Source organism: Dermacentor silvarum, chromosome 2, assembly GCF_013339745.2.
Source record: "Dermacentor silvarum isolate Dsil-2018 chromosome 2, BIME_Dsil_1.4, whole genome shotgun sequence".
NCBI lineage: Eukaryota > Metazoa > Arthropoda > Arachnida > Ixodida > Ixodidae > Dermacentor > Dermacentor silvarum.
In genome coordinates this window covers 57,633,915-57,659,708 of record NC_051155.1, presented here as the reverse complement: position 1 = coordinate 57,659,708, position 25,794 = coordinate 57,633,915, and the positions used below count along the sequence as shown (strand labels likewise).

The 25,794-nt window shown below is 49.3% G+C and overlaps 2 protein-coding genes across 2 annotated transcripts in view; one reads left to right on the top strand and one right to left on the bottom strand.

Moving 5' to 3' along the window:
- The window catches only part of LOC119440063 (retinal-specific phospholipid-transporting ATPase ABCA4), a 177,129-nt gene that overhangs the window by 56,715 nt on the left and 94,620 nt on the right, over positions 1–25,794 (bottom strand). The window lies entirely within an intron of this gene.
- Positions 3,283–4,701, top strand: LOC119441503 (pre-mRNA-splicing factor RBM22). The gene has a single exon (XM_037706123.2). The coding sequence runs from the start codon at positions 3,318–3,320 to the stop codon at positions 4,593–4,595; it is 1,278 nt and encodes a 425-aa protein (XP_037562051.1). The 5' UTR covers positions 3,283–3,317; the 3' UTR covers positions 4,596–4,701.

The following is a 25,794-nucleotide window of genomic DNA, read 5'->3' as shown; positions in this document are numbered from 1 at the left end:
GTAAATTCGTGCTGGGAAATAACTACACGAGGTACCTTTCTTCACTAAACAGCAATCTTGAGTGCACATTTCTGCCATGCCCACTGCCCTCACCTTTGCTGTTGCAGCTGTTCCTACAGCACTAGCTGTTATGTGGAAAGATAGCTAAACTTTAAATTTTAGAGTTTTAGTTGTTTCGCATTTACTAAACAGGTTTAATATAGTGTACACAAGACCAGTACATACGCTATAACATAGCAGGTGCAAGATGGGCATGCACTGAACGCTATGAAGAGCTTTACAGGTTACATATGCACGCTAAGCTTTAGTGTTAGCGTTACAAAATGCAGCACTAATTAGTATGCGTGCAACAATGGTGGCAGGGCATTCACAAGCACAATGAACGTGTTGATGCAAAAACTGTCAAGCATTGCCATTATCAGCTCGTTAATACAGGATCAAAAGCCAATGCTAGCATAAGTGGACAGCTGCCTGCTGCTTTGGACGAAATTGCAGGAGCTATGCAGGAAACAAGTCCCTCTGTGAGGATGCCCACACATGACCCACAATACATACATTGCTCAAACAAGCAAGTTTTTATACTCTTGGAAGCCACATTATCACCAAGAACCATTAGCAGACGACTGTGATAGCCATGCTGAGTATGTTCAGATAATGCTTGCACGGTATGGCAGGTGGCTATGGTTGTTAGAGAACGTTTCCTGCACGGACACGGCTCTTACGTGTTGGTGGTAGGAATCACTCTGTATTGCAATGCAACTGACAGTACTGGGCAAGATGCAGCCCAAGAGCCACTTTGGAATCTGTGAAACACAGACCACATGTAAGTTTTCCGTGGCCCGACATCAACCCCAGTTGTGGATCTATTTCTTCAAGTGGCACAATAAATTCAGAACGACACTTGTGCACGCTGCATAGTTAAGTGTGGCTTTTTTTGTCCACCTATGAGGACATCAATGATCTCATTTTTATGCAAGATGGTGCACCTCCCTCCCCATTCTGCGCGGCCTGTCCACAAGTGACTTAGCATTTCTGGGAATTCTTATGCCCGCCATGTAAAGCGACTGCCTTTGGTATCGTTTCAATGACAACCCAGTGATGCCAGATCCAGGGGTCTCTGATAGAGTGCAACTTTCCCAGTAATTGGTCACATTATTGGGCATGGTGAAAGTAATGTCAACTCTCTTACATCACATGTTAGGCAGAAGTAAAGGAGCAGTAGCAGCATACAGTGAAAGTTGTCCATGCTCTACCAACAAATATTTGGGAGTATAGTGCTGCTGCAGTGGGCCACTGGCTCTTATGGCCTGACACGCCCAACCCTGATTCGACATAATACATTTCCTAGTCAGGATGGGCGACAAGAGCAGTGCACGGCGCGTACCCTCAAGCATTGTACTTGAGAACTCAAGGCACGAAACAGACGTCAACAAATTTAGACCAGAATTTCTGCACAAACTGGTAAATGTACTGCCCGAACAACTGCGTAAGCTGGTGTAAAATACTGGGACTATACAGAGAATTTCAAAAGAGTAAAATATTTTTAATGTCTGGTTTAAAGAATAAAATTGGGTTCATTAAAGCATCTTAAAGCTTCACAAATCTTTAGAAAATTACAATCGACGTTGACTTTCCTGTATTCCATGCCTCATTTATAGCTACGAAAAAAAAGCAAAAAAAAAAAGATAGGAAACCGAAAGCACACAGCTTTTAGTGTGTGCTGGCTGCTTCTGCATAACAAATGAACTACCATATCATGTCAGTCCCCTTCATGATTACACACCATCAGTGCCACCGTCTGAATAGCCGCTTCGGGCCAACCACTTGCTGCGGTCAGAAATATGTGGGAGACGAAGCAAACAGGATGGCGCTGCCGTCGTTACTCAATTGCCACGAAGTGGACGCAGCCAATGGCACGAGCGCCGACACCCGTTAACGCAAAAGATGTAACATCTCCCACAACGCATCTAGGTTAGCCAAGACATCTTCCACAACGCATCTAAGTTAGCCAAGGCAGTACGACATTTCAACAGCGCTCAAAATAATAACGCCACTGGGCCACATGATTCGCTAACCACCTGCTGCAGACAGAAGGTCGCAGCAGACGACGCAGAAACTGGCCGCGCCGCTCTCCTCGAAAATTAGTAAGGGTGCAAAGCAAGGGTCGAGGGGGCACAGTTAAGGCCGTCGTTAACGGAACAGAGCTAACAGCTATCGCATCCGCGAGTCTCCATAGCATGGAGACTCGCGGATGCTTTACAAAAGGATTATGCAAACCAGTAAACGGAACCAAAGTCGACGCTGTCGTGTTTATCGCCCGCAGTCACCAGCGATTTAAAGCTACTGAAATTTGGCTTTATGTAAAGGCTACGTACTACGTGGTAATTTACAGCACTGTCGTGTACGATTACGTGGCTCTGCAGTGGCGCTTCGGTCCCAAAGATGCCGCCACAAAACGAAACGGCGATTTGGATGGGAAAGCGGCCGACTGTTTCACCATTTGGCGCTTCCGCAGAACTTGCGAAAGCCGACATCGCTCCCGAGAAAAGGGTTTCCCAAGAGGAAGCAAAAAAAGAAAAAAAGAAAGTTAGGAACATCAGCTGCGCGCCAAGTTGGACTATGGAACCTAGTGACACCGCAATGCCCATGCAGTCTCGTGACTTCACTCACGCTAGGAAGCCTAATTCTGTGTTTCGCGCGTTCATGCAGCAGCATTCATCGCTACGAACTTTCCCAAAACGCGAGGCAGGAATTCAGCGTGCCGAGATGCACGGCTGACCAGAGAGCAACCATTCGGCGACATCATAAGGCCATGCCGCGCCAGCAAAACTACAAAACGCGAATGAATGGATTTGTCAGCTGCAGAGAATGGCGCCAAGTTGCTCGACAGCCATTTATGCAATTATTGGGCTCGACCGCCGCAAACGTGTTGCCACTGTCGTTGCCTTTGTTCTGTAGAAGCTATATGCCACCAATTTATGGTAAATGAAATAGGATATGGGTCCATACCTTCTCAATCCTTCTGAACACGCGCTTGGAAGGACCGGATTGCTTTGACTTTTGCTTGTTGTGGCTCGCAACACAGTAATCGACACCTTTTGACTAGCTTTGTTTAAATTTTTAGCTGTTGCACATAGCAACAAATTTTAACTAAAACTAAGTGCACCAGTTTAAGCAATTGGTACTTAACTTTAATAAATTTCATTGCTGGGTAGCCTACGTTATTATGATAGGAGGTTTTGGTAACCTTGATTTTGGCTGTGTTTGCGCCTCTAAGGTAGCAACATTGAAAGTAAACACGACGCGGACAGCGGAAAATGGCGACGTCGAAAAGTGCGAACACCTACAATCGGCTGAATTGGGAAGAAGCCGAGTTCCCCATCCTCTGCCAAACATGCTTGGGCGACAACCCTTACGTACGCATGACCAAGGAGCGGTACGGCAAGGAGTGCAAGATATGCTCGCGCCCTTTCACCGTGTTCCGATGGTGCCCCGGCGGTCGGATGCGCTTCAAGAAGACCGAGGTCTGTCAGACGTGCAGCAAGCTCAAGAACGTCTGCCAAACTTGCCTGCTCGACCTGGACTACGGCCTGCCGGTGCAGGTGCGCGATAACGCGCTCAGCCTGCGCGACGACATGCCCAAGTCGGACGTGAACAAGGAGTACTACTCGCAGAACATGGAGCGCGCCGTCGCCGACGGCGACCCCAGCCAACCGTACGGGACCCTCGCCAAGGCGCAGAGCCCGAGTGACCTCCTGATGAAGCTTGCGCGCACAACGCCCTACTACAAGCGTAACCGACCGCACATTTGCAGCTTCTGGGTGAAGGGTGAGTGCAAGAGAGGCGAGGAGTGCCCGTACAGGCACGAGAAGCCGACGGACCCGGACGATCCACTGGCCGACCAGAACATCCGCGACCGCTACTACGGCGTCAACGATCCGGTTGCCGACAAACTCCTGCGTCGAGCCGCCGCCATGCCGAAACTGGAGCCGCCGGAGGACAGCTCCATCACCACGCTGTACGTGGGCAACCTGGGCGACCGGCTGACAGAGAAGGACCTGCGCGACCACTTCTACCAGTACGGCGAGATCCGCGGCGTCACCATGCTGGCGAGGCAGCAGTGCGCCTTCGTGCAGTTCACCAACCGCGTCAGCGCCGAGCTGGCCGCCGACAAGACGTTCAACAAGCTCATCCTCGGTGGTCGCCGACTCGTCATCAAGTGGGGGCGCCCGCTGGCGCGCCAGGCGATGCCGTCGGGGCTCGACGGCACCGAAGGTCGCCCCACCGGCCCGCCGCTGGAACCCGTGCCCGGTCTACCGGGGACCCTTCCGCTGCCGCCCGACGAGCTGGCCAACAACTACTTCAACCTGGCCCCGCTGCATCCACCTCCGCCTCCCGTCGCGTTTGCGCCGCCTCCACCGCCGACAGCGTTCCTCGCGCCCCCGGGGGAGACGGCGCCCCTTCCACCGCTCCCGCCTCCCCCGGGACTGGCGCCCCCCGGAACCGTGCCCCCGCCGCCGGCACCGCACATGCGTGCACCCATCCACTACCCGTCTCAGGATCCCCAACGTCTGGGCAGCAGGGGCAAGCTCTAAGGCAGCGCACCTTTTCCATTCCCTGGCTCGCGGCTCTCTTAGGGGCAGCGGCGAGAATAAAGAGAAACTTCGCGAACGTGAAGGCACAGCCTTGCCAGTGCAACCGGAGTGTGTGTCTGTGGTTATTAAACTGGCATGGTTTGAGCAAAAGCAGTGATGCGGCTTGTCAGGTGCAGTTGCAGCAGTGGCTGCCACAAGTGGGGGCATTGTTTCATTTTCTAGCTTCTCTGTTCATGTTGAGAGTAGCTGACCGGTTGACAGGTCCGTTGCCACAAAACCTGCTATTATGCCTGTTTTAACTGGTGTGATTTCGCACATGCGACGTTGCAAGTACAGCAAACAAGCCTGCAACCTCTTTGTGAAGGCAATCTTTAAGAGCATAAACACTTGTTTGGCTACTCTCCACACATTTTGCTGGTGTTCATGTTTTGGTTGCCATCAGATAGACACAGTAGTGCCTTATTCTTGAGCAAACCACAGGAACTTATGGTGTTGGTTACCGATGAGCTGCACACAGTTGCGCCACACTATCAAGCCACTTGGGGTGGCTCGAGGCGCACACCTCAGCCAAAATCTCCAGCTGAGCACAACAGCTCATATGTTATGAATTGGCCTATACAGCTATCTGTGCCACCCCTAAAGATGTAGCAGTGACTGGCTTTTTTCTCTATGGAATTATGCATTGAGACAGCAAATGCTACCTAAGTATCCTCACTGCAACAAATATACATCTCCAAGCACATAACTCCTTTGTGAAAACGGACCTATCTCTGGGGCCTTCTCCCCTGGTATGGTGACAAGAGGAGTAGGTGTGCCGGCCGAGTGTAGTTCACTTCTACGCACCATGACGCAAAAGTGGCGCAGCTGTCAGTAGAAGGATTCCCCTGAGCACGTGGTTGTCCATACACAGGGAAGAGTAGACAAGAGGTGTGTATGAGGATTTCACTGCCGCTGATTTCAGCTATGATGTACACGTCAAATACCATTCCGAGAAGTGCAAGCAGAGCTGTATGGGAAATTTGGCTAGTGTCAAAAATTGTCGCAGTGGCCACTCTGGATTACTTTTTGACCACCTAAGGATTTTTACTGTGCCCTTAAACCCAAGTACACGAGCATCTTGCATTCCGACCCAATCGTGCGGTCGCCGTGGCAGGTAAACAAACCCACGACCTCATTACCGACAACACGACTATAACCTCCGAGCCATCGCAGCGGGTAAGAATTGCGTTTGTAGCAAGGATGCTGTACTTAGTGCTGAATTTACAGCTCCCATGTAATTAAGTCTTGCAGTGTTTTTCCTTTCTTAAAGAAAAAACTTGAAGGACACTTAAGCTTCACCTTTAAGATAGGAATGCAATCGCATTACCAGGCGCTGTTGACACCAACACGGACGCCGCATTTTCTGCGACACGGGGCCCAATAGAAAACAATGACGGACCAATCTCGGTGGTGGCAGTGCAGGGCAGAGCAATGGCTCATACCCCTGTAAGGAAGAGGCTAAATGCTGTGACTCATCAATGGTTCATATCCCCGTGAGCAAGAAAAAACCGGTTCGAGTTTTCGCATAACAGAATTAGGTTTTCTCGTATATTCATAATTATCCAACGCTATCATGTCTAGGTTGTGTGTAAAGTGGACTTTAACAAATTTTCTGATGCATTTTAACTTAAGAAATTTAATCAGTTCAGTGATGCCTCTGCGACATGCAGAGGGCCTGTGTGGTAGTTGTTTGGGATGGTTTTTTCTGACGGAACACGGCGGCGGACATCGACACCGGATTTTCTGCGACACGAGGCCCTTAACGCAATCGTGTTAATATCCTTACCACCTCTTGCGCCATAGCTGGCAACATTTTGTGTATTTCACGAACAGGCGAGCTTACCTTTCCTGCAGAGTTATGGGGCGCAATCGTCGGTTCCTTGCTTGGAAATTCACACGCTTCCAGTCGCACTTTATTGAGGGTGGTGTTACAAACTAATTTTGCCCAAAGAGAAAACGTGGCAGCCGTGGAACCTTCCACTGCCCAATCTAGTGGCTGAGCATGAGGCAACACGTACACGATGACAAGCTCCGCAAATGCCGGCACAGAAGTCTTGACACAGGCTTCATTCACAGCTTGTTGCTGTGATCTCTCCAAGTGTTTGCGGGCATAATCACGTTGTGTGATCACATTCCCAAATGATATTTGCTCTTCTTTTCGCGGGCATCATATTGCAGATTTGAGCAGAAGCACCATATTGCATCTTTGGTAAACCTCTCTTAGTCGACCACATGGGCGAAATCGCGCTTGAGGAACTGTTCCTAAAAGCATCCTTCGCCCACGAGTGGTGTCTGCTGCTGCATTTGTCAGTGCTGAGAACAATGCTGCTTTAGGCTTCTCTGACTTAAGTTCAGAGCGAAGGTATAAGTCTACATGTTGATCGTCTTTGAGGCAGAAATGCCACCACTATATGGTACGGACTCCGCTTATTTGGCCTCAGAGATGAGCTTCCGCTAATTCCGCTAACCATGCCGCTCACCGTTTAACAAAGTTTCAACGTCTTTTAGCATCTTGCAAACGTGCAATAACTGAGTATCTCCTCATTGCACAAACTGACGGCTACGGGTGACAGTTCTGCACTCTGCTTGCTTTATATATTGCGCGCCGCCTGCCACGTGTACAGGACAACATATGCCGCTGAGCACCGTTGTACTGAGCGCAGCGCCACTTTTGCGTCATGATACGGGAAGTGGTGAACTATGCTCCGGACCAGTCGGTTGGCACACCTAGTCCTCTACCACCATACCCCTGGTTTTGATGTGTCTGTTTGGTCAATTTGTCACCAACTAAAGTGGGCCAATTCCAGTGACAGTATAATGGTAGACTGGGTTGATCCCACGTAAAGAAAATATATGCGGTTGTGATTAGGAAGTTGTAAAGGAGTTTGAGAAGAAATGTGAGCTGGGGAAGTAGGCAGGCCAAGGTAAAGGTACATGCTGAAGCCACAGCTCAACAAAATTCCTGCGGATTTCAAAAACGCTACCGCTGTCTTTGACAATTATTATATGTATATATACATATATGTGAATACCTTCCAAATTTTACGATGTTATAAAATGCCAGACTTTTAGAGCTTGTTCAAGATTGTCGTATAGACAGTAATAAATTATGATTTCTTGTGTCCAGTTTAGGGGTAAAACTTCAAAAGAATAGAAATAAAGGCACTGACAGATCTTCAAGGCATAGTGTTTTTAAACTGACTCAAATATTAGAACTTATACAAAGCATTTCCACCGCATTTCTGCCACTGTTACATGAATAGTTGTGAACATTGCCTCCCGTCTGGCGCGGGAGGAAATGCACTCTAGCTGTGGCTAGAGTGCAAACTGCCTCTTCAAAACGTCTCTTCAGAACAGAGTGCCTAAATTATTGTAATACACATTCAGCATCTCGAGCAACACAGCACTTTTTCATATTTCTCACCAAAATGTAGCATTGTTTGCCTTTGACAGCAGTATTTTTCAAATGGTAAGGTTGGTAGGTCTGTATGTGTAGTTTCGCAAGCAGCTGGAGGCGTGTGGTTTCTCCTCCGCAACCCCCTCACCATATCCCCCAAATGTTATTGCAGCACCCTCAGCAAATTGCACCCCTTCAGGCCAGCCAGAATGCTGCAGGAACTGGGGGCATGAACGGGCCCGATAGCACTCGGCTTCTTTATCACACTTGCTTGCTGCAGGCGTTCACTCGTCACAACCTTGTCATCAGCCCAACTGGTCACTAACCTCCAATAGCTGCAAGGGTGACGCCGACGAAACGTGTTTGCAGAAGCTACAGGAAGCATAAAGTGCAATGCTCTAGTGTTACTGCAAAGAAAAGAAAACGCACATTAACCACGGCTAGAGAAACTGCACGTGCACAACGTTCTGCACAGGAAGGCATAAGTCCGTTCTAATGCCATCGCTGCTCGCCACAACAACATGCCGTATCAACAGTGCTGCTCGTCATGTTGGCCAATAACTAAATCCTCGCCATGCTGCTTTTGCTAAGTGGCGCCAACCTTTGATGTGCGCTAACGCTCGCTGATTCATCGACCGCACCTGTTCCGCTTCCGAGATTTCCACTTCCGAGGTTTTTGTTTTCACTGTTGTTGCACGCTCACACCACTATGCAACAGTAGTAGGGAGGATAGCAGCAGTACAAGGGTTGACGTTAAGCACTGTTGGTAGGGAATTGTAACATGTAAAAAGGTTGAAAGGGACCTGTTCGTGTTGTGTCCTCCCCTCCTCGTCCCCATCTTTTCAAGTGCTGTCACTTGTCACTGCAGTAGCAGACAGCAGAGGTTCTGCTCGAAAGCAGAAGTTGAGATAACGTAAGTTGCGCTTGACGCCAGAAGCTGAGGGGATGAGTGAGAGGAGCATGAAGGAAGGAAGGCAGGTTGTTAGTACTTATTATGGTCAGCAGAAACAGGTATGTAGTGCTTTATTGATAACTACCTTTAAAACATTTAAATGACAACTTTGGTTCTGTGTACCATGTCTGTAACCACCTTTGGTTCAAGTCGGATGTGCCGCTGTGCAGTCAAGATTATTTATCAACCGAGATTTTTACTCGAGCGTAACGGTGTCGAAACATTGTGCCACTTCTCGGCACCGATGTAAAATTTGCACAATCACCTTTTCTTGCATGCCGTGTACTTGCATGTCGCCACCATCCTCGCGTGCTTACATGTAATTTGTAGCGAAGCTGCAGAAATGCGAACAACTTTTTAATGTCTAGCATTCTTTGGCTGGGGTGCCCGTGGTTATTTCCCTCTCCATTCCGTTCGTCCTTCCATTTCGTGCCCCCAAAAGTCCGTAGCGCCTTCTAGGCTGCAACAGGTAAATTGCTGTGGACATGCAAACTTTTGTACGCTTACCGCCACCTACTCGTGGGCACACAACCCTCCAATGCGATATTTTGTCGTAAGGCCGCCGACCAACACACAATTACCCAAAGCCCAAACCACAGTTTCACACAATAATTACTAGAGGGAACTGTAGAGGGAATTACTATGGGAGCTGCAAGTGGGATGGCTCAAGCCAGCATGGGAATTATGGTTAGTTCATGGATTTGCCTAAGCATTGTCCTTCTGACATCAAGCGGCTTCTTGACTTTCGTGGACCCGTCATTTTAAACAATGTACCGTGTTATAAATAATTAATTAAACACCATTAAAATTGTCCAACGGCGGGATTCGAACACGGGATGTCTAGTACACTCTGAGCCCGATTTTGAAACCATTATGCCACGAAGGCTTGCATTGACAAGCTGCATAGAGCACCCTTATGAAATTCTCGCAGGCAAGAAAGCGCGTTCAGAAGCTTGGCACATTTCGATTTAGCTATTTCACTTGCCAAACACAAGATTGGCGGTAAAAACGAGTTTACCGAGGGGGAGATTGTCATAGTGTGCATGGTATTCTTTAGAGTTGCTTATCTCTTAAAATACGGCAGTCTTGGTTTCGAGGCTGGAGCTTCGTAAGTAATTATTCCAAGGAATGCTACGGGCACTATATGACAATTCCCCAATGGGGAATTCCTGCCCCTATTTTAAATGTGAAGCATTTCTTGTCAAACATTTGCTACTTTGACAGTATCTATCTATCTATTTGGCCGTCTACGTCTTTGTCCTCTCATGGTCATTTCGTTAACTTGATATCTACCAAAATTGGCATAGTATGACAGGAGTGCATGACAAAGATAAGTGATAGGTCACGACAGAAATGTTGTGAAATGCGTGTCATGTAGGTCATGACAATGACGCAGCGAAAAAGATTAACACTCAAAAACCACTGGAATGGGTTGGGACGTGGGCACTAAGTGAAGGAAATGCGAAAGGATGATGGCAGAAATCATAATCAGGAGCATGACTCAGCAAAAAATGACGAACACTCAAAAAACCCTGGAATCAGTTCTGACGCGGGTACTAAGTGAAGGAAACAATAAAGAATGATGGTAGAAGCTATAGCCATGAGCATGACTCAGCAAAAATGACAATGACTCAGCAAAAAATGACTAACACTCAAAAACCTCTGGAATATTGGCTTCTGACGTGGGTACTAAGTGAAAGAAGCACTAAAGGATGATGGTAGAAATCATAGTCATGAGCATGAATCAGCATAAATGACAATGACACTCTAAAACCAATGGTATGGGTTTGGATATGGTACTGAGTGAAAAAAAAAGGCTAAAGGTTGATGGTCGACATCATAGTCATGAGCACGACTAAGGCTTTTGCCTTAAGATCTCTTAGGTGTAGCTAAAGGGACTCCTGAGGACTCGTGACAGGCGTGTCTTGTAGGTGATGAAAGAGCCACCTACATCTTGGTGCTGTCATGGTCGTTTCGTTAATATGGTAGGCTTACTGCACACTGCTTCGCATAACATCGATTCCCACAGGGCGTGGGATCTGCCGGCTTTTTTTTTCTTTATTTTTTGTCCAGAGTGCTGAACATTTCTGCAAAATCACTTGTGCAGCATGGACAAGAAACCCATAGCACTGCGGATTGTAAGGCATGTCAGAGTCACCTGCAGGTTTACTTTTGCGTTGGTAGAGTAATGCTCTTAAATGCCAAAAAGTTCCATCAAACAGTTTTTAGTTTGTTTTAGTTAGTTTTCATTCAAGCTGGCAGAAGGCTACGCCAATAATAATTCGGTTGTCTACTAGGTGCTCGCAAATGTGGAAACTGCAGTCGCAACAATTGATGCACATCAAACCAGAATGCAAAGTCCATGTATGCAGATGTTGCAGCTGCAAAAAGTGCGCTACAAGAATGCTGTATGTAAAACAGGCACGAATTGGTTTTAGTGGATTCAGTGAAGGTTATAGTTGAAGGTTTGTGGTCCGTTTAGTGACAGACTTCCCAGTTTTTTTGTTTGTTTTTTTTGCATTATCCAAGTGTTGTAACAAAAGGAAGCAAATATTCCAAAGCATTTGTTGGTAAAGGCAACCAGTGAAATTTGTGTTATGATGCACGTTATCGAATAAAGGTCGCTCACAACATAAAAGTGGCAAAATGGCACTGTTGGCATTTTAGCAATAATAAAAACCATGCACTCCTGCATTGTGTGTTTTGAAACTCATGTATTGTCAAATTATGTAACCGCTCTCTGCAACATCAGTGGTTGCAGAGTGTGGAGAGAAGCTTCAAAAGATCTTGCAGCTAGTATACATTGCAGCGCCAACTTAAGTTGGTTTTAAGCAGAGCACCATGTTGGAATAATGCAACATCATCAAAAGCGATTGTAAGTATAGGGTTGATTCAAGTTGCTTACTGTGTTTATCAAAGTGCACATTGTACTTCTTGTGTAATGCTGAAAGCTGTTAATTCACAAGAATTGATGGAGGGCACTGTGATTTGGTTTTGTTTATATATTGCATGACCAAAATTTCCTCCACCATGGTTTATTGCACAAGCTTCGGACAACAAAAAGAGGTGAAAGGTTTTTCTCTATTGCAGGCCTTGCACATCGAGCTTGTGGCAAGGTTGTGAAAAGGAATATTATTCCAGTGAACTCTTAGCAGTGTTAAAAGGCCATAAAAAGGCAGGCGTTCAAAAGAAAAACTTGAGGAAATGAAAAATACTAAACAGGTGATAAAGGGACTGTTTTGTACCTCTTGTGTGTACCTTTTCCTACCATGAATTCCTATCAGCTTGCTCAGCTTTCTGTCATTCTTAGAAAAGCTGCCATTCATTGAGCAGAAACTCAAAATAGTGTGTGTGTAGCAGGATATTGTTGCATGACACATTATTAAGGCGCCTTAATAATGTGTTTTGCTTGGCGAAACTGCACCGGGACGAAAAATGGCTTACGCCGCAATGAGTAAAGTCTAAAAATGCTTGGATTGACGTCACAGTTATCGGGGAGGTTCCTGTAAACAAAGCAAATTAGTGGCTTTGAAAAGAGAATTAAGCAAGTGTTACACATTTGTAAAACGTTACAGCGAAAGCCTGATTGCACACTTGGCACACTTTTTCTGTCAGAGCGCGAGGGGCTGGCATGATTAGCGGCGTCCGAACCAGCTCAAGTGCCCTATACCACTAAAGAAACCCAAGGATCTCCAGCGCTCAATTAAGGCTACCATCCAAGTGGATTTTCAGGCCAAGAGTTGCAAAATAAGTCGGCTGAAAATCTGAACCTAGCACAGTTGACACGCATGAAGGACAATGGTGGCCTGCTTTACCCTTCTAGCCTGTTGTATAATTAAGTTTGTTCTTGATCTAGAAAAAGCTTTCACAACGTGTTTCAGTTTGCTGGAGCTACACTCTGACAGCATACTGGACATCCTAGGCAAAGTTAAGGCAAAGCAGAAAACCCAGCTTGGTTGTCCTGACCATTCTGAGGGCATTGCAGCTGAGGTCGCAGTTTTTTACATCACCACTCGGCTCCACTTGCTAACTAAAAGCCTGAACCAGAGTAATGCTAAAAAATGCGAAGCAGCCAAACACTTAAAGCTCAGTAGGTGTTGAGGTGTGCTCATGTCTATCTGATGTGTAATTTAATTGTGCTGCGAATGTTTAGAATGCTTTTGAAAAGCTGTTAAATGAGTGAAATAAATAGATGTCCTTGTTTTGACGTTCGATGCTGAGCACTGTATCCTGTACCGTAACCTCCTATATAATAAGCCTGCACCACAAGTATATTGAATTCACGCCAACCGTGTATAATGAACAATTAATCGCGATCACTGGGTAATGAAGGTTCTGAGCGCGGGTGCTAAATATGAAAGAAAAAAATTATTATATGTCAAAAAAAAAACTGTGTATATTGTTACGGAGCGATCCACACATGGATCAACGCGATGCTTGGCGGCGCGACAAAGACGACGATGAAGATATATGCTAGCTCTTGGGCCGGATCGGTTATCTCGTGCCCTAGCCTCCTATGTATATATTTTGTAAATATATCCTTCGCCTCCATCTCGCTTCCGTCACACTTTGGTGGTGGTGCGGGGTACGTCTTGCCTCGCAACGGAACTTCGCAGCGGCCGTCGTTTCGGACATCTGTCTGCAATGGCGGAAGACACAGTGTCTACATCAGCGCCCGCCACTTCAACGGTTGTGCTTGTGCAACCCCAGGATCCTGGCACGTTCTCCGGTTCCGGCGACGCGGATGTTGAAGACTGGCTGGCGCAGTACGAATGCGTGAGTAAGAACAACCGATGGTACCCTACCATGATGTTAGCAAATATAATCTTTTACCTGACAGGCACTGCGAAGGTATGGTTCGATAATCACGAAGCTGAGATTGGGAGCTGGGACACCTGCAAAGAAAAACTCCGAGAATGGTTTGGGAAGCCCACTGGCCGGAAGATCGCCGCGACAAAGACGCTCGCGTCACGTGCGCAGACGGCTACTGAGTCTTGCGTCGCGTACCTAGAAGACGTATTAGCGCTATGCCGAAAGGCCAACGCTGAGATGCCGGAGGACGACAAGGTTGGGCATATCTTGAAAGGGATCGCCGACAACCTTTTAATGTACGTGTAGAAACTGTTCTACAGTCGATGCTATTATAAAGGAGTGCCGGCGCTTTGAGCAGGCTAAAAGCCGGCGCATTGGCCACTCATTTGCCCGGCTTCCCAACACGGCGGCAACGTCCTCTTGCGAAGACCGCATGGCTGCACAATCGTCACTTCCACCAGATCAGCTGACGCGTATTGTACGCCGCGAACTTGAGGCCATGACCCCTGCTCCAGTTCACGCCGGTGACTCGAGCTCGATTACGGCTCCATTCGTTCAAGCCATTGTCCGGCAGGAGCTCGCCAACATGGGCATTCACTCGGTGTGCACCGTTGCCAGCCCAACACAAACTTCGTGGCGTCCGCCCTCTTCCTATCAAGAGCAGCGATACACTACTCGATATCGCGACCCTGCTGCGTGGCGAACCCCTGACAATCGATCGATATGTTTTACTTGTCACCGTATCGGCCATGTCGCCCGTTATTGCGCCACCCGCTGGTCCTCAGCGCCTCGCACGCTGTCTACCCCTTACTGCCGTCCCGAGGGCACCCGCTTTCCGCCTTCAACCCAGTCCTATTTATCCAACGCCGATGTTTCCCCCAGGATAAGTAGCCGCTCCCCGTCGCCGCGTGGTCACCAGTCACGCTCGCCTCCAGGCCGTCGCCCGTCGTCTAGCTCACCACAGACTCGCCGCCCGTCGTCCCCCTTCAACCCTGCTCGTGCCTATCAGGAAAACTAAACAATGCAGCGCTGCATTGACGACTGCCACCACAAATCCTCTTCTGGCGCTGCCGACAAGAAGAAGCTTGTTAGACGTTGATGTTGATGGCGTAACTGTTTCTGCACTCATCGATACTGGAGCGCACATCTCTGTAATGAGTGCAGATTTTCGTCAACGCCTTCATAAAGTGCTCAGGCCTGCCGCCTCCCGCATCCTCCGCGTCGCTGATGGAGGGACTCCTGCCGTTCTTTTTTTTTTTTTTAATTGGGATGTGCACCGCCCGCGTCTGCATTGCTGGTCATCCCACTTCCGTCGAATTTGCCGTCATCGAGAAGTGCCCCCATGACCTTATCCTCGGCTTAGATTTTTTGTCCACCCATTCTGCCCTCATTGATTGTGCGACTGGTGCTCTTCAGCTTGAGCTGCCCCATCCTCCCGACAGTCCAGCCGACATAACGCCACGCTTATGCTCTCGCCACCACGTTCGTTTGCCGCCTCAAACTGCTACATACGTTACTTTGACATCTTCACGCGACATTCCCGATGGCGACTACGTCTTTTCTCCGATTGTCGACGTCCTGTTAGCCCGCGATGTCGCCCTGGCTCACACCATTGTTTCCGTTGCTGACAATACGGTGGTCGTGCCGCTTCTCAACGTCAGCCTGTTGACTCAGGTTATCCCGCAAGGCATGTCGCTGGCCACCATTTCCGCGCTTGACCCCTACGAGATTGCCACTTTGGATGCTGATGTTTCGCCGCCTTCTTGCTCGGCTAACTTCGCGCCTTCGTCTCTCGACGACATTAACAAGATGATTGCTCCCGATCTGACCCAGGCGCAAGCCCAAGATCGCTACCGGGTCCTGGCGTCCTATCGTGACATCTTTGATTTTGACGGCCGCCCTCTAGGCCAAACATCAGTCGTGGCTCATCGCATCAACACTGGTGACGCCACTCCTATACGCCGACATCCATATCTCGTATCGCATCACGAACGTCAAGTCATCCAGAACGAGGTCGACAACATGATTACGAAAGACGTCATAGAACCTTCATCTAGCCCGTGGGCCTCCCCTGTCGTTCTCGTGAAAAAGAAGGACGGCAGCTGGCGTTTCTGTGTTGATTATTGGAATTTGAACAAAGTCACTCATAAAGACGTCTACCCTTTGCCTCGTATCGATGACGCCCTCGACTGCCTTCATGGAGCCCAATATTTTTCTTCCATCGACCTTCGGTCTGGCTATTGGCAGATTTCAGTCGACCCTATGGACCGCGAAAAAACTGCCTTTATTACGCCCGATGGCCTATACCAATTCAAGGTCATGCTGTTAGGACTGTGTAATGCCCCAGCAACTTTCGCACGTATGATGGACTCTCTGCTGCGGGGATATAAGTGGTCCATCTGTCTATGCTATTTAGACGATGTGATTGTCTACTCGCCTACGTTTGAGAGCCACCTCACCCGTTTATCGGCTGCTCTTGCCGTCTTCCGAAGAGCCACCCTTCAGCTGAACTCCGCCAAGTGCCGTTTCGGGCGGCGCGAGATCACTATGCTCGGTCACCTTGTCAGTGCTGCCGGTGTTCAACCAGACCCCGACAAGGTGCGAGCAGTGCAACAATTTCCTGTGCCGCGTTCAGCCAAAGACGTCCGCAGTTTTGTAGGATTATGTTCCTACTTTCGTCGCTTTGTCCGGAACTTCGCGGACATCGCCCGCGCTCTTACGTAACTCTTGAAGAAGGACGTTCCTTTCGTGTGGGGACCCGAACAAGCAGCTTTGTTTTCTGCCCTCGTCCGCCTACTCACTACACCACCAATACTGGCCCATTTCGACCCCTCGTCGCCTACGGAACTTCGCACTGATGCCAGTGGTCATGCAATTGGGGCTGTCCTTGGCAACACAGCACGGCAAGGAACGTTTCATCGCCTACGCCAGTCGCCTTCTATCCTCGTCTGAACGAAACTTTTCCATCTCTGAACGCGAGTGCCTGGCTTTAGTGTGGGCTGTCACGAAATTCAGACCTTACTTGTTTGGCCGAACTTTTTCTGTAATTACAGACCATCATGCTCTATGCTGGCTTTCGTCGCTGAAGGATCCGTCTGGACGTCTCGGCCGCTGGGCATTACGGCTTAAAGAATAATCGTTTGCTGTGCACTACAAGTATGGACGATTGCACCAGGACGCTGATTGCTTATCACGTCACCCTGTTGATGCTCCCGACCTCACTGACCCTGACTCCGACGCCTGCGTAGTCCATCCTTGCTTTGAATGATATCCCCACCGAACAGCGACGAGACGCGTCCTTACGACTCATCATCGACCGTCTTACCTCTCCATCACCAGACCATTCTGTTCGCCTGTTTGAGCTACAACACGACAACGTTCTGTATCGTCGTAATCTCAGCTCAGATGGCCCAGAGCTTCTGCTTGTCCTACCTCGCCATCTTCGCTCCACTGTTCTTTACCAGCTTCACGACGTACCAACTGCCGGTCACCTAGGTGTCTCGCGTACTTACGCCCGCATCCGACGCCGGTATTTCTGGCCTGGCATGTATACCGTTCTGTGCTCCGCTACGTCGCTGCTTGTGAACGCTGCCAACGCCGCAAGCGCCCTTCAGCGCTGCCTGCAGGTCAGCTACAACCTATTGATATCCCTGCAGAGCCATTCTTCCGTGTCGGCTTGGACCTTCTAGGCCCTTTCCCTACGTCCATCTCGGGAAACAAATGGGTTGCAGTCGTGACAGACTACACCACGCGCTTCGCAATCACCAGGGCTTTACCGACAAGCTGTTCTACAGACGTCGCTGACTTTCTCCTACACGACGTAATTCTACATCATGGCGCCCCTCGGCAGCTCCTCACTGATCGCGGGAGGTACTTCCTATCAAGAGTGGTAGATGACATCCTTCGTGCTTGCTCCACTGAACATAAGCTCACCACCGCTTATCATCCGCAGACGAATGGATTGACCTGAGCGCCTGAACCGAACGCTAACCGAGATGCTGGCCATGTATGTTTCACCAGATCATCGTGACTGGGACTGCACGTTACCCTTTGTTACCTTTGCGTACAATTCCTCGAGGCATGACACCGCCAGATATTCACCGTTTTATCTGCTGTTTGGCCGACATCCTGCATTACCCTTCGAGACTCTCCTTCCTTCGGCTCCTCATTCGCCTACTGAATACGCCAGTGACAGTCGCAGCTTGAGCCTGTGCAGCTCGTCAACTTGCCCACGATCGACTTTCTGCTTCGCAATCAGCCCAGAAGTCCCGTTACGATAGCCGACACAGAAGCGTGCACTTCACGCCTGGCTCTCTGGTCCTCCAATGGTCGCCATGCCGCCGCATCGGCCTATCAGAGAAGCTCCTCTCACGTTACACCGGGTCCTACAAGGTTCTTCGTCAACTCGGTGACGTAAATTACGAAATTGTACTCCTGGATCCTGCTTCTTCGACCTCCTCGCTGCGAACTGAAGTTCATGTTTCCCGGCTGAAGCCATACTGCTCTTCTAGCTCCTCGCCTTCATAGCAAGCGCCAGGACGGCGCTTCAGCCGCCGGAGAGTGATGTTACGGAGCGATCCACACATGGATCAACGCGATGCTTAGCGGCGTGACAAAAACGACGATGAAGATCTCTTGCCCTAGCCTCCCCTGTATATATTTTGTAAATATATCCTTCGCCTCCATCTCGCTTCCGTCACAATATATATATACTGGTCGTCATGGTATATACAAACAGCTAAGCCACGCAGTGACTAACCTGATTATGTTTGCATTGACCAGAAAGCAAACGCGCGTTTGCACCGCAGCTGAAACTAAGGAACCCTACAACGTGGCCGAGACTGCTAGATGATGATGAATCGTGGCTGATCCCTTTGTAATGGGTGGGCTGCTTTAAAGCGCCCTAGCTGGAGTACATAATTATACATGGCGAAAAAAAAAGAAAAATTAGAAAAGGGAGAAAAAGAAGAAAAAAAGACAATGGGGAGGGGGAGGGCCGATCCCAGCACTTTTGCGTACACAGCCCATCTTGGTGCACAGACATTGTCGTTGAGAAACTGGAATTCATCTGTTCCCTTCACAGTTGGTCACACTGTACTGCAGCCATCATATGCCACCACTGCGCCAGTCTGTCCTCCGTTACGGGCACTGCGTTAGACACCTTCGCACCCCGTTCCCACACTCCATTCTCGTTTTCAAATTAATCCCAGTGCTAGCAGAAGTGTGGTGCCCTCTGTGTGTCGTGTGCACAAACCGGCACATCGGAGGACTAGGTGTTTCAGATTTTTCTACTCCAGGCCACATGTCCGACATATGGGGTCAACGGATGAGTCGAAGCGGTGACGGTACACAAGTGTACGCGGTGCTCTTGCTCGTGCCTCAAAGAGGAGCACACTGCCACCGCTGTTATCGTACAGCTCTCCCATTTTAATCTTGGTCTTGTGAGTGCTGTACCTCCACAAGATAGATTTTGCCGTCATTGCATTCCTCCACCTCCTTGTCTCCTCGTCAGCCACCTGTGTCTTTACGGCCACTGTCCATTTGGACTCCCGGTCCTCGCATACTGGTTTCGCAAGAAATTCGTATTTGCGGCGCAGAAATTGGACCCGTTTGCACCACTCGGTTTGTTTTGCTGTTATGCAGGTGTATCTAAACAGACGCCTGGGCCATCGTGTGTTGTCCATGAGGTGCAGACGTCCCTCGTAGGAAAGCTTGCTCCTTGCTTCAGGCGCCTCGTACGTGGATCAACCCAGATCACCCTGAATGGCTTCGACTGCGATGCGCCAATGACAACCAAGGGCCAGACGGCCCACTTCTCGCTGGCCCCGCTCCAACTATTCCCTGGTTTTTGCTGAAAGGCAGACAACTGAATCTGCAAAAGTCAGGCCAGGTATATGCACAGATTTTCACATATCTCGGACAATCAGGAAGATGTTACACTCCTACAGGCTTTCCCGACGTTGAACCTTTGCTGCTCTCTGTGGTGTTTTGCGCAGATTCTCTCTGTGCATCGTCAGCAAGTCGCTTATTGTGCTGAACACCCCACCAAGATGCCGGTATTCCGTGGCCCACTATATTAGCTCACCTCCAGGCAGGTATATGTTGAGATTGGGCTGTGGGCCCAAGAGCAGCAACACGACAGACTTTTTGGCATTAAAGCCAAGGTCGAGGTAATATAAGCAGGTCGCAGAGAGTGTGACCAGCTGTTGAAGGTCCTTTGGGCTCACTGCTAGCAGGACTATGTCATCAACGTACACTAAACTAGGCAGTTTCCATGTCACGGAGGTTCCTTCTTACATGTACCTGAAGGAAAAGCCGACTCTAGCTGCTATAATTGCTCACTCCAGTTTAGTTGAGGTTGAGTTCCCGTGCTGTCTGAGCCACCAGTTCTCCATTGACATCCTGGAATCCGTCCAGTGCCTGCACATGGCCATTAAAGTCACCCATAAGGAGGACTTCCCTGTCTGTTGCCCACCGGTGTACATCGCCCAGCACACATTGCATGATTCTGTAATTCCCTTCGTGCTGGCCACTGGTCAATGCAAGGTACACGACCCCTACTATCACAGGAATCCCTAAAATGCTGCCACTTATTCACATGTGCTCCTTGCATGGGCGCTCAAGTCTCTTCCATGTTGTTACAGCATGCCACATGATGTCTATGCCCCCACCTTTCCACGCACCTTTCTCACGGTTGGAACCTGACTAGGTCCACTTCGCATGTACAGGGGGTTCCTCCAGTCCACGAAGGTGTGTCTCTGCCAGTGCGTACAGCTCCATGTTCTCAGTGTGTAGCATCTCGTACAGTTCCTCCCACTTGCCGGGCTTTCTTGCCCTATGTATGTTGAGGAAGCCAGTGCATTCAATTTTGACACGTTCTTACCTCTACGACGTCGGCGTTGACAGCGTCGCCCTCTTCCTACAGCCTGGCGCCTCGGGGAGCCTTGTTGTTCTTCGCCCGGTTTTGTTTCCCTGCTATCTGTAGCATTGCTTGTCCAAGAGCTGTCATGATCGGGGCCATGGAGTGGGTGTTCGCCCGCATCTGTTGTGTTGCAGGGCCAGAGGGACGAAGTCCTAAAAAAAGCACCTAACCTGTGGCCCAGGCGTGCGCCTAATTCCTCAGCAGTGCTCACCCGGTAGAGCAGGTTGTGTGGCCCGCCTGTTGGCGCCCGTGTAGTGCTGACGTACTCCACGCATGGCCCCAGTTCTGTGCAGACTCCCTTCAGGCTTTCGTTCAGAGCTTGCACTTCTCGCGTACAGTGTCATATTGCTCAGTGCTGATTCGGGAACACCGTGAACGATATAGCGGTGCTTGTGGGCTCTTGTCTGCCAGGTCTGGATTTTGGACTTGAGCTCACATGCCAGCTTCTCAGTACTCGTGTCCCTGTCCACGACGTCGTTGAAGCCGGCATGCAGGGCAACGATCCCCTCAGGTGCGTCCCAGACATCTGCTGCTCCATCTACTTCTTCGGTTACTTCCTGCATGGTGGCATCCTTCTTCGTCCGGTACTGCACTAGCTTGCTCCACTTCATGGCGCGCAGAGCGGTGTACCTCATTCTGAGGGCGTTCGCATCTCCATGGACAAAGGCACACCGACTTCTTCTTGGCGTTTCTTCAGATGCTTTCTGCTCGCGGCCGGAGCCCATGTGATTGGAAGGTTCCGTCAGTGATGGCCTCTCGGGGCGTATCGGTCTCCACTTCTTCTTGTTAGTTTTGACCTGCCAGCCGTTACTCTATGGAACTTCATTACCGTCCAACTCTCTGCGGTCCGCCCGGCGAAACCCAGGTGTCCCTGAGTGAGCATTCTGCGTTGTCCAGCTGTCCTCCTTGTCCTGTTTATCCAGCTTTCCACTGTTCTCTGCGGGTGATATGGGACACCTGCGACTTGGTATCCCGTGCTGTCCGGTTGTCCACTACAATATCATGAGGGCTTACTTCCTACTCGCCTTCTGACTGCTCTCTTCCGCTCTCCAGGTCGCGAAACCTCGTCTGCAGTCCTTGCATTTGTGTAGCAGTGGAGCCATCTCACGGTGTCCGCGGAAAAGGAGGACGCCGGAGCCCGGCCAGTCGGACCACTATATACAGTATATTCTAGTTCACTATAATTTCGGCTTAAAAGTAAGAGTCCCTCCTCCAGCAACGCTGAGAAGTGAGAGCGATGCCGATAGCCCGCCTCGCAAATTGTGAAAGCTGTCCATCGTTCTGCTTTCACAGTAGTGAGTGCCACTGTGGTTAACCACCTGCAATTCGACCTTTGCTACCACTTTTTTAACAGCGGAGCTGTTTATGCTGAGCATAATTTGTCTGTCGTAGACAGAAAACTGTGGGCCGATCCTGGAGGTTGTGCAGAAAGGGTCCAAGCGCAATGTCACATACCTCTGTGAACTAGCGAAGCTGAGCATGGCTAAGTCTAGCTAAGCATGGTTGGGACTACTTAAGCTTAGTCAGTCATGGATAACCAATCAATAGCTAATCGATCAATAAATTCTGGACAATGCTGGCGATGACCCGGTAGTGTTTAGCCTGACTCAAATATGTGGCCAATACTTTGCCATAGCCAATCGATAGCTATTTGATAATCGATCAATAATCAATAAATTCCTGAAAATGCTGGGGATGACTTGGTAGTGCTTAGCCTAACCCAAAAACCAGGACTAACATGTTCCATCGTTTCCCTCGCTTTACCGCGCACCATTGGCACTGTTGGTGCCGCCGTGCTGTTCCGCGGTGTCGACGGTGCATGCGCCTCGGCTCAAGCGCCGATCGATTGTTAGGCGTTACGTGATCAGCTACTACGGCTTTGAAGATTTGGTTTATTAAATCATACTGATATACAAACTATTGTCGAGGAGCGTTTGACCGAGGCGTATCCTACAATGCGGCCGTTATAGAAACCAACATTTGGGCGAGATTGCGCATATTCATGCTTACTAATTGATAGCGCAAGGAAGACAATGACTTCGAGAGAAAGCGACCGGACAGGCACGACCTTCAAACTAAAGTTTATTCCCCTACGAAAAACACTTCTTTAACTGTCGTTACAACAACATAAATGCAAGAAATATATACCCCCACTCATTGTGCATGTGAGCCCTCAAAACACCGAAACATCAAAAACAACACCCCGCGCGCTAGCTGCGCCCTCAGAAAAGAAAAAATAATCCTAAACGTGAAAGCAACAGCACGATGCAGCGGTTATAATTAAAGGGCACTACGCTCTTCCACTATCCGCAACGCGCAAAGGATACTGAACTCTCTGACATAGCGCAAAGAAGGCTCCAGTCAGATCGCCAACAAACGACGGTTTATTTAAATTTTCAGGGCGGGACAGTAACGGCCGGCTTGCGGGCAAAAGGCTCACCGCAAGGCAAGGAGGTTAAAAAAATAATTAAATTACAGGGCTTTACGTGCCAAAACGACAACCTGATTATGAGGCATGCAGTAGTGGGGGTCTCCGGAATAATTTGGACCACCTGGGGTTCTTTTTAACGTGGACATAAAATCTTAGTACACGGTTGTTTTCGAATTTCGCCTCCATCGAAATGCGGCTGCCGTGGCCGGGATCTTCAATCCCGCAACCTTGTGCTTAGCAACCCAACACCATAGCCACTGAGCAACCACGGCGGCGACAAGGGGGTTTTATAAGTATATAACCTCCTAGCAGCAAGACCGATCGAATACGCGTGGCTGCTCCGCCGGGCTGTGTAGATATCCACCAAGCATGAGTATTCGCTGGAGCACGTAAGCTCAACTGGTAGCAGGCCCGTGGAGCATCTGTCGAATTGAGAGAGAGAGAGAGAGGTTTGGTAAGAAAGGGCACTATTTGTTGCGTCCCTGCAGAGAGCACGGCTCAAGGCTCGGGAGGGGGGGGGGGGGGCTATTGACCCTTTTCGCGGTGATCCCGTGGGCGCTGCCATGTTTGATCACGTGGTGACGCGTCCAACATTGCTTGCTTCAGCTGCCTCCGTGTTTACAATGGGTGTATACATGCATGACGCCCGGTACGGATCAGGAAACCTCTGTTTCTGGAGATATCGTAGACGCTGACTTTGTGGTCCACACGAAGCTTTAGCCACAGCTTCAGAGGATTTGTAAAAGCACTTTCGAACCTCATTAACCTTTGTCCAAACGGCGGGCGCAGCCTATATGGTGCTTGTTCTAAAAATGAGGCTAAAAACGTATTCCAAGCTAACCAAGCTTCCCACTTAGGAATTTAATCAGGATCAGTGTGTTTTGCTCTTCATTCTTTATTTGGCAAATACAGAAGGAGCGGCTTGTGACGTTTCTGACTCAGTGAAGTTCGTCGGTGCGGTCACTATCTGATTACTTTCTGCCTAATCGCTCGCGGGTGTGCTCAGTTGTAATAGATTTGTTCTTGCTGCATACAGGGCTTGGAATGTAGCTGTTCTGTTCTTTGTAGTAGCTTGTAGCAAATATGTAGTATCGCTAGTACCTCGCTTACTCCTGTGGACCGTCACGAAACATTCTGCTTCGACCATTCGTGCGTTGTCGGTGTAGTCGCTGTTACCCATGCTTTGGTGCATTGATTCAAGTGTGCGCCCATTCACATATTCTTAATACATTGGCGATAGAATGCGCGTAAGTTTGCGCGCGATGTGGGGTAGATGTGTGTAGATAAGGTGCGCGAAACCTACTACGCAGGAAGCGGCGCTACTCCCTTTGCCGTTGTTTAAAGGGACATTAAAGAGAAACAGGGAGTTCAGCTGGAATAAAAGAGGGACCTTCAGGAATGCATGTAGTTGTTGTTGGGTGCAAAAATATGAGTTATTAGTGGAGAAATTCGTAAACAAAGACCAAATATCTCTTCCTCAATTTCTCTCACCCCAGATTTGGCGCTGAGGCAGTGTCGTCACAGATTTCATTGCTCTCAGCGAATCAGAATGCGCCATGATACGTCACCGCTTGCGTAAACGGCCAAGGCGCTGGCTGCATCTGGGCTGCATGGCCGCTGCGTTTGCGTTCGCCGCGATGGATACCGTTGCTGCCGCTGAACCTTGCAACGAAGAGCTCGCCAGGGAAGCAGGACTGCATTTCAGCGATGTTCAGTGAAACGGAGCGCGAAAGGATCCTCCGTGCTCGAGCGGTAGGTGTTTCCGCGTGCGATGGCGGTGAGCCGCCGGCCGCGCCGGCGGAAAGCAGAGCTTCGTTTTCGTCGATGGAAGGCGAGGCATCCGGTCCGCCAGGCTATGATGTTCCCGACAGAACAAGCGTAGAAAGTTGCGCACGTACTCGGTATGATTATTTCGTGGCTTTATTTAATGACATTCAGCACTCACCGAGCCGCCAGTTTGCTGCTGCAAGGGGATCAGTAGGGGGTTTAATGAAGGCCGCATTGAGGGAACAGCTGCTCGAGAAAGGACTGGCCTCTGGGGCACGCCTAGATACTTTCCGAGGGCAAGATTATATACATAATCCGAGGGCGAGAAATGCAGAGAACACATCATCGGTTTCTATGTCTCTTTTTGCCGTTTTATCATCCGCAGAGCACTGAGCCTTTGCGAACGCCGGGGAGCCGGGGCTCATTGCGCGGCACCACATGAAAGGACACAATCGGGTCAACACTGCCGCTGCCGCTGAGCAAGCGCCTTGGGCCATATATACAGCCCTCAACACTACACACACGAGGCATTTTCTAGCTGTTTCCCGCGAAGTCAACGTTTTTTGAGCCACACAACCAAACACTGTTGAGCGGAACACGCGCGCGCGATGATCCATGGAGCAAAAGCGAAACTGCGAACCTATCACGACCGGATGTAGCGGCGTGCCATTTTTTATTATTTATTTAATTTTGCGCTAAACTTGTACTTCCTCGCTTGAAACGGTTTAAACAGTTGGCAAATGTTGTTTATGTACGTTTAAGGTGTATTTCATTTTGTGTTTTATTAACAGCGATAAATCGCTCTCGACCAATCGCGACCGGCCTGCGTTTGTAATCTCCGACGTCACGAACGTGTAGTGTAGGAAATTCGAAGGGGCG

Bases quoted from the DNA above. Each gene is read 5' to 3' on its own strand.
- LOC119441503 (XM_037706123.2), top strand. From the start codon at position 3,318: ATGGCGACGTCGAAAAGTGCGAACACCTACAATCGGCTGAATTGGGAA.